At 45.9% G+C, this 8960-nt stretch overlaps 1 protein-coding gene across 1 annotated transcript; it reads right to left on the reverse strand.

The window, feature by feature from the left end:
- Positions 1-4220: 4220 nt before the first annotated feature.
- On the reverse strand, positions 4221-6333 carry LOC125452718 (G-protein coupled receptor 6). Its single transcript, XM_048531432.1, has 2 exons — positions 6106-6333; positions 4221-5535 (listed from the first exon to the last, which is right to left on the reverse strand). Exon 2 carries the CDS (start codon positions 5509-5511, stop codon positions 4528-4530), a length of 984 nt encoding a protein of 327 aa, XP_048387389.1. The 5' UTR covers positions 5512-5535; positions 6106-6333; the 3' UTR covers positions 4221-4527.
- Between the last annotated feature and the right edge of the window lie 2627 nt (positions 6334-8960).

The following is an 8960-nucleotide window of genomic DNA, read 5'->3' on the forward strand; positions in this document are numbered from 1 at the left end:
GGGAGGAGAGTAATCCTGCGGCAGGGGAGGGAGTAACCCTGGGGCTGCGGGGGCGGGGTGGTGGTGAGGAGAGTAACCTTGGGGCTGGTGAGAGTGATCCCGGGGCTGGAGGGAATAATCCTGGGGCTGGGGGCGGGGGGGGGGGGGTGGTGACAGTAACCTGGGGCTGGGGTCGGGCGGTGGGTTTGGGGGAGAGAAATCCTGGGGCTAGGAGTTCGGTGCGGGACCTGGGCTGGAAAGCGAGAGGCGGCGAGGTCTGGTTTCCGTCTCACTCGTCGGGGGCGGCGTTTGCCGTGAAGCCAATGCCCCTTCATCCCTGTCTGTCAGATGCTCAGGGCCGGTTTACCATATGCAGCATCTACAAAGAGGTGATCAGCAGCTCCGCCTCACGTCTGTGAAAGCGGAGAGCGCTCTCACTGGCAGCTTCTCATCTCACTGCTATTTCTCCTGCAAACTGCTGGAGACGCATTAACTGTCACATTTCCCTACATGTGGCCGCTAAAGCAAATCATTTCCAGTAAGAAGGCCCTGCTAATGCCGGGAAAAGTTACCATTAAAAATAAATAACTGGAAAAATCCAGCCAGGCCTTCGAAGAAATATTAACTCCGCTTCTCTCCAAACTGATGCTGCCCAGACCTGCCGAGTTTCTGCAGCAATTTCAGATTTACGCTGTCCACAATTCTTAGTTTTCAGGTGTTTTTTAAAATGCGTTCAGGGGATGTGATGGGTTATATTAAGAGGAAAGGTGAGCTGTACTCATTGGGGTTATTGCGTTGTATAAAATCCTAGGAGATCTGGACGGAATATTAACTTGTAGGGATGTTTCCCCTCTGACAGAGGTGACAAAATTTAAAGATAAGGCATCTGCCATTTAAGGGGGAGGCGAGGAGACTTTCATTTCTCCGGGGGCCTCCTGAGGCTGTGAAACTCTCTTTCCCCAGGGAGTGCTGAAGGCAGAGTTATTGAATATTTTTTGAAGCAGAGCTAGATCGATTCTTCACCAACATGTTAACGAAAGGATATCGGACGTGGGTGGAAATGTGGTGTTGCCCTGATGAAGATGGTGAAGCGGACGGGAAGGGCTGAATGGCCTCCTCCTGTTCCTAATTCAAAATGCACGTATGTCACTGGCCACGCGGGCATTTATTTTCCTGAACTGGTGCTGGGGAGCTCCCTTATGTGGCAAGTACACCCACAGCCCTGTTAAGAAGGAAGGTTCCAGGGCTTTGACCCAGATATAGAGAGGAATAGGTGTTTGGTTCCGAATTAGGTAGCTGTCTGGGCTCGGAGCTGTTCTTCGCTGGCTCCCTCAAAATCCAAGCCCTTTCCTCATAGCACTCTGGATGTAATTAACATCACGTGGACTGCGGTGGTGAATGAAGGCAGCTCTCAGCCACCTTCTCCAGGGCAACTAAGGATGGGCAACGAGAATGTTGGCTCAGTGAATGACACTAAGGGACCTCAGGAGATGACACGTCCGCTGGATAAATCTGGCCGGAAATTATTGCAAACACTTCGCTCTTCGCTCTGCAGTGAAGTGCGGGTTCCTTCAGCGTTGAGGATAATGATATTTGCGCAATGTCCTGCTTTATTGAATCGCCCCTTACCATTCACGACTGAGTGCAGCAGAAGTGCGCCACTTACAGTTCATCTCCTCATTGTGGGATCTCTCTCATGGCCTGCTGTTGGCATTGGTTACTGTAATTGAAGATACGCCACTTTGACCCCTTAATTTTGAGATATGTCCAGTGCAATGCACTGCAGGATCACCTACGCATAAATAGAAATTGTGTTTTTCACATTGCAAGAAGGACCATTCCTAAAGAAACGAGGAATTAAAACCCTAAGTCCTAGATTCAGGTGAATATTTGCTTGTATTAGTCAATTGTATAATGAGAATAAATCTTAGAGTGAAGGAAGAAATTACGTGTTTGATCAAATGGTTTCCAAAGTAGTTTTATTAAAGATATGTTGAGAGAGTGCAGTGTTTAAACAGATTGATTTGTCAACAGAAGCTGGATAGTTACATGACGCAAACTTTTATGTCAGTTTGCATTAACTTTCCCTTCATGGCGACCTGAAAGAGAGTTTAAAATGCTCTTTGTTATGGTGCTTTGCATTGCAAAACACATTTTCCTTCGAAGTGATTGACTGGTTCTGAAGATATATTTCCTGTTCCTTCACTATTCTACGATTGTTTTTCCTTTACTGAAATGGGAACGTGCAGACTATGAGATGATATTCTAGTCATTGGAAAGACACTATGGGAAAAAGGCCTGCTTAAGGCTTGTTTAACCAAAGTGCGCCCACTGCCTGAAAGCTCCAGGTTCAATACGTAATGAATTTTTAAATATTAACTGCAGCTATAAAATAGTGATTTACAGTATTAGAACAAACTAAGTTGGTTGGCACCTTATGTAAAGTCAACTTTTATAGCTTTTATGAATAAACATTATCTTTGGAGAAATAATAAGGTGGAATTCTTTGTGAATGGTTAGTCCTGACGCCAGTGATTAAAAAAACCAGTTCCAAAATGCGACAGTCTTACTAACATTAATACAAAGGGCATTCCAAGAGGTTGCCTGCATAGCACCTACTGAGGTGTTCGGCCGAACTTTTTGGTGTTTACATGTTGCAATGTTGCTGGGAAGCTGCGCTCATCCATATCTCAGGCCTTTATGGGAGGAATAGATCTTATTAGAAAGACTTGGGCCACAGAAATATTTCACGTAGTATGTTGTATTAATCGTGTATTTTCATGTGTTTAAGGATTTGGGAGCAAGGTGGCAACAAAATGTTTGCGGTTGTTTTTTAGGCTTATATTACAATCAGATAACCTCCCCTTCATGACTGGAAGGCCCCCAACGCCTTCCTGATTAGTGGATTTTTGTTTCGTTACCGCTTGCTCAGTTGTTTATTTTTCTATTTGTTCAGTTGTGATTTATCGATGGTTGATCGCTCAAATTTAACGTATACAGACTGAGAAATGCTAGACTCCAGGGACTATCGGATGGAATTCAACCCACCTCATCCGTGTTCATTAAAGACGCCGTCAGCCTGAATGGTCAGCAACAAAACATTCACTCCCTCTGCATTGACTTAAATATTCTGAGGCAGTTTCTGCTTTAACTCTTTGCGTTTACAGTTGTGAAAGGTTCTGAAACATGACGCAAGATCATTCTAACGGTTCATATACAAAAGACCTTTATTCTCACAGTAAACAAAATATGCACTCGGATTCACGACATAAATACAGTTAATACACAAAAATAGAATATGTTGCAGGCCACAACCGATATTTACAATACAGTTCACCCACAGGGGCGCAGCACTCAATACTACATAAAGTGCCAGTTCATTTCAATACTTCTCACGTTGTTCTCTAGACTGTAACTTTGGAAATCTGAACTTTTTAAAAACAAGTTCCATGGGAAATGTTTTCCTAACACGTTTATTGTTGGGAGTCAGCGAAAGTGGCACTGTCCCAGCGCAACCCACCCTTCACAGGCGCCATGGCTCTGTGTTTTAATTGGTTGACAGGGCAGTGTGGACACCCACCCCCACCCCCGCAGCAGGGGTCTGTAAACTCATCATTCCACCAAATTTCACACTCTGCACATCACTATTTAGAAGCCTGGGGGTTGGGGGTTGGGGGGGGCGGCGGTGGGGAGGGTGGTTGTAAATTATCATCCGACACAGGTGGAAAACCACTTACCACATGAGCCGGGCGCTTAATAATCCCCTTATTTTATTAATTAACTAATAATCCCCATTCCAATGTTAATACTTTGGAGTCTGTGCAGACATGTCCGTGGCCTGGGGCTGAAAGGGACTATTTTTAGATGACACGTGTGGCGCTTATAGGAAGCAGCAGCGTTCTCTCTGGGCTCGAACTGCTCCATCCGACTCCCTTGCTCTTTCTCGCCTCTCGCAAGAGCTGGAACGCCACACCTGAAAAGTAACCGACAAGGCCTGGCAGATTCAGATCAACTGCAAGTTCACTACCAGCCATGGCGGCTCATTTTCGACGAAAATCAGCGACCTGATATGGCTAGCGGGCCAGTGGCTTGGCCCTAAGCCGTGCTCCTATGGCCGGATTGAAGGACCCAGCAGAGACCGGCCGGCCAAACCGGAGCACTGGGAACATTTTGGGAGACATGGGCCTGCTCATGTCCCAACATCGGTGGGGGTGGGGGTGGGGGTGGGGGTGGGGGGGAGGGGGTGGGCGTTAATTTTCAAGAAACCCTTTCAGCGTAGACTAAAATGGCATTCGGAATTGGGAATCTTACATCTAAAACCAAACGAACCGACCGATCTTTAGTGGTGCGCGCGTGTGTGTGTGTGTAAATCGGGGGTGAGGAGACCCATCTTCAGGTATATAAACTGGGAAATCAAACTATGCCCCAGTGTCAATGCGCCAAGCCCTTTCCTCCAGGTATGTCCCCATATATGCTACATACACGTTAAATATATATAGCATGGAGGTGGCGGGGTGGGTGGGGGGTGGATTAGGGGACGCTGGATGCCTACACATCACTCGGTGACCTTGAATGCAGGGAGGAATTGGACTGGAAACACCCACAAAATAAAACCCAGGTAGCTTTCTGGATCTCCTGATTCTTGAAAGCATAAATGATGGGGTTTATCATGGAGTTGTAAGTAGCAGGGAGGAGAGTGGCATAGGTGTACACAGTCGGGTAGGCATGGTCCCCGACCAAGCAGTAGATGGCAAAAGGCAGCCAACTTGTCCCGAAGGTGCCTACGATGATAGCGAGAGTGGAGACGCTTTTCTTTGTGGTCACATAGTAAGAGGTCGCGAAGAAGTGTTGCTGCAGGGCTATCTGCTGGGCATGGCGGCACACAATTTTGCATATTTTAATGTAAAGGTGTAACATAACGAGAAAGATTAGAAAGAAGGAAACTGACAGCAGGGTCAAATTGCTCCTAGTCAGGGGCTTCACGATGCTGCAGGTAGATGCGTCCTTTAGGCAGTTCCATCCCAGCACAGGAAGCAGCCCGAGACAAAATGAAACGCCCCAGGCCACGGCCAGCATGCTGTGGGTGTAGGCTACCGTCCTTTCCGAATAGTAAGTCAATGCGTTATACAACGAAAGGTACCGGTCGATCGTTATGGCTAACAGACTGTTCACCGAAGCGGAGAAGGAGCCAACTAAAAAACCCACGGTGATGAGGTTAATTGTTTCCGAGTGGATCAGGTAATGGAAAAAGAAATTCAGGATGAGCCCAAGTCCGGCCAGGAAGTCCGCTGTCGCCAGGCTGCCGATCAACAAAAACATAGGCGTTCGTAAAGCCGGAGTGTAGAACAGAATGGCCACGACCAGAGCATTTTCACAGGCGATGGCAGTCCCCGATATACACAACATCACGTCCCAGGGATCGACAGCCAGCCGCGGCGCTTCTGACTGCAGCTCCAGGGAAGAGTTACTGTGCAGGGCAAGAAGCCAGCTCGATAGGTTCATAGTTTCATTTACAGAGGCGACCACAGCCATCTCTTCACCAACACCCCTCCGGTCCTGAAATTCAAAACCAGCACATCAGTAAGGTCGGCGGCAGAGGTGATCAAAGTGCAGCTAAACCCTGCACTCGGCGCTGAGCGAGGAGAGACCGAGGGAGATGGGAATGGGCCGGATGCTTTCTATTTATGAGCGAGAATGAACGTGACTGTAATTTCTAAACAGGCCGGCTGGGCGATCCAGACGGCGGAGTAAACAGGCAAGTTTTCAAACGGTGTCACAAAACAACCTGGCAAATGTTAAACTGTTTGCAAATAACGGGTGAAATAAAAAGGGGAAACGAGGGGAGAAAGGAAATAAGATTGGCGAGCGACAAAACATGAAGCAAGCAGGAACAAAAAGACAAGCGCTGGCCATGGTGCTGAAACACAATGTATTCTTCCAGCTCAAAAACAGAAACAATGCGCCGTACAAGACAAGGTGGAATCTAACGCCAACTCTATGAGTCTTTAATCCTGTGCATATTGTTCCGTCGGCATTGGGCGTAAGAATTCAACACAACACAAATGCTAAGCGTCCACACAGGCTCAGCTCTGAAGAAAGAAAGCAGTTCTGTACTTTTCCACCTACCGTTCACAGCTCGTCAACAAACTGGGGCATCCGTCACAGCCCTTCCTCCGGTGCTGCTCAGTCCTTTTAACGGAGAGGAAGGAACACAACGTTCCTCACACCGAGATGCCCCGGACTCCAGTGAAAGCCGTGCGAAAGCTGACTGCAGGCTGAGGCATGCAGCCTGTGGCAGGAGGTTTTGCCGGAGACGTCCGGCTGGCTGCTGATGGAAGCAGCTCCTCTCCAAGTCTGACGTCAGCCTGTGCGCGGCAGTCACGGGGCTCACACGGCTATATCAAACACTGATAATATCACAACTGGCTATATCACACACCGGTTATATCATACACTGACAATATCACACACCGGCTATATCACACACCGGCAATATTACACACTGGCTATATCACAACCCAGTCATATCACACACTGGTTATATCACACACTGACAATATCACACACTGACGATATCACACACTGACGATATCACACACTGACGATATCACACCCTGTCTATATCACACCCTGTCTATATCACACTCTGTCTATATCACACTCTGTCTATATCGCACACCAGCTATATCACACACTGACAATATCACACACTGGCAATATCACACACTGGCTATATCGCACACCAGTTATATCACACACTGACAATAACACACACTGACAATATCACACACTGACAATATCACACACTGACAATATCACACACTGACTATATCACACACTGGTTATATCATGCACTGACAATATCGCACACCGGCTATATCACACACTGACAATATCACACACTGACAATATCGCACACCGGCTATATCACACACTGGCTATATCACACACTGACAATATCACACACTGGCTATATCACACACTGGCTATATCACACACTGACGATATCACACACTGGCTATATCACACACTGGCTATATCACACACTGGCTATATCACACACCAGCTATATCACACACCAGCTATATCACACACTGACAATATCACACACCAGCTATATCACACACTGACAATATCACACACCGGCAACATCACACACCGGCAACATCACACACCGGCTATATCACACACTGGCTATATCACACACTGGCTATATCACACACTGGCTATATCACACACTGGCTATATCACACACCAGTTATATCACACACTGACAATAACACACACTGACAATATCACACACTGGCTATATCACACACTGACAACATCACACACTGGCTATATCACACACTGACAACATCACACATTGGCTATATCACACACCAGCTTTATCACACACTAGCTATACCACGCACTGACAATATCACACACTGGCTGTATCACACACTGGTTACCTCACACACTGACAATATCACACACCGGCTATATCACGCACTGACAATGTCACACACCGGTTATATCACACGCTGACGATATCACACACTGACTGTATCACACACTGGTTACCTCACACACCGACAATATCACACACTGACAATATCACACACCGGCTATATCACACACTGACAATATCACACACTGGCTATATCACACACCGGTTATATCACACACCGGTTATATCACACACCGGCTATATCACACACCGGTTATATCACACACCGGTTATATCACACACTGACTATATCACACACTGGCTATATCACACACTGGCTATATCACACTCTGGCTATATCACACTCTGGCTATATCACACTCTGGCTATATCACACTCTGGCTATATCACACACTGGCAATGTCACACGCTGGCGATGTCACACAATGTTAATATGACAGAGTCCTCCTGCAAGGAACAGGCATTTAATCTGCAAGAGGGCAGCCCCAACAGCCAATCCATTGGCACTTGCTACTGTATCATTAGGTATTCTACAAGTGACATAAATGATATCCAGCTTAGAAGGGAACTTGATGTCATTTTCCTCAAGGTACATAAATTTCCAATGGTTTGTGGAAGATCAACTGCCTGAGCCTCACTATATTATTTGTAATTCAATTGTACACCTCATGAAGAATCATAGCTTGCACTGTCTTAGCCTACTATCTTTAAATGTCCCAATGTGAATTCTAACACTATCCATGTGTGGATTTCACCATAATTACAATAGCGACAAGTTCATGCATTCTATTTCAGTAAGTTGGCACTTATTTACAAAGCCTTATCTTTCTCAAAAAGTTAGTCACAAATAAGTGATAATATGCAACATGAAAACAAACACATCACACTTTGAACTATTACAATGTCATGATGTGGAAGTGCCAGTGTTCAACTGGGATGGAAAAGGTAAAAAAAATCACACGACATCCAGTTATTGTCCAACAGGTGCTTTCAAATACACCTGTTGCACTATAACCTGGTGTCGTGCGACTTTTGACCTGGTTACTATGTCACTAACACCACACCAATAGGGGGAGGGGTGCACTGTTCATGCCTACCATGTAGGAATGGCTCCAATCAGATCAGAAAAGCAGCTCTTGCAGTGGTTAAATCATATTCTATTATAATGTGAAATTGCCTCTCATCAAGACAGCTCTTCACCTAAAACATGTGCCATTAATTTAGCAAACACCTGAAGACAGCCAAATTGATCGTCAGTCTAAAGGAGGAGTTTTCAGACATAAACAGAAAAGAGTAATTGCTTACAATGGGAGTCAATCATTGAGATTTTAACAGATGTCACATTACCAGCATGGGTCATTGCACTGATTATTAACACTTATTAAGGTGTCAATTGTATGAGTTCTAAATTAAAGAAAGTACTGGATTTTCTCTGCTTCAGAGTTGAATTTTTATTACTTTAGGAGATGTGAAGCTTGCTGACAAAGGCAGTGTGCATTGCCATTTCCTAAATATGAACAGCGTACAG

The sequence above is a fragment of the Stegostoma tigrinum genome, chromosome 4, assembly GCF_030684315.1.
Source record: "Stegostoma tigrinum isolate sSteTig4 chromosome 4, sSteTig4.hap1, whole genome shotgun sequence".
NCBI classification, from domain to species: domain Eukaryota; kingdom Metazoa; phylum Chordata; class Chondrichthyes; order Orectolobiformes; family Stegostomatidae; genus Stegostoma; species Stegostoma tigrinum.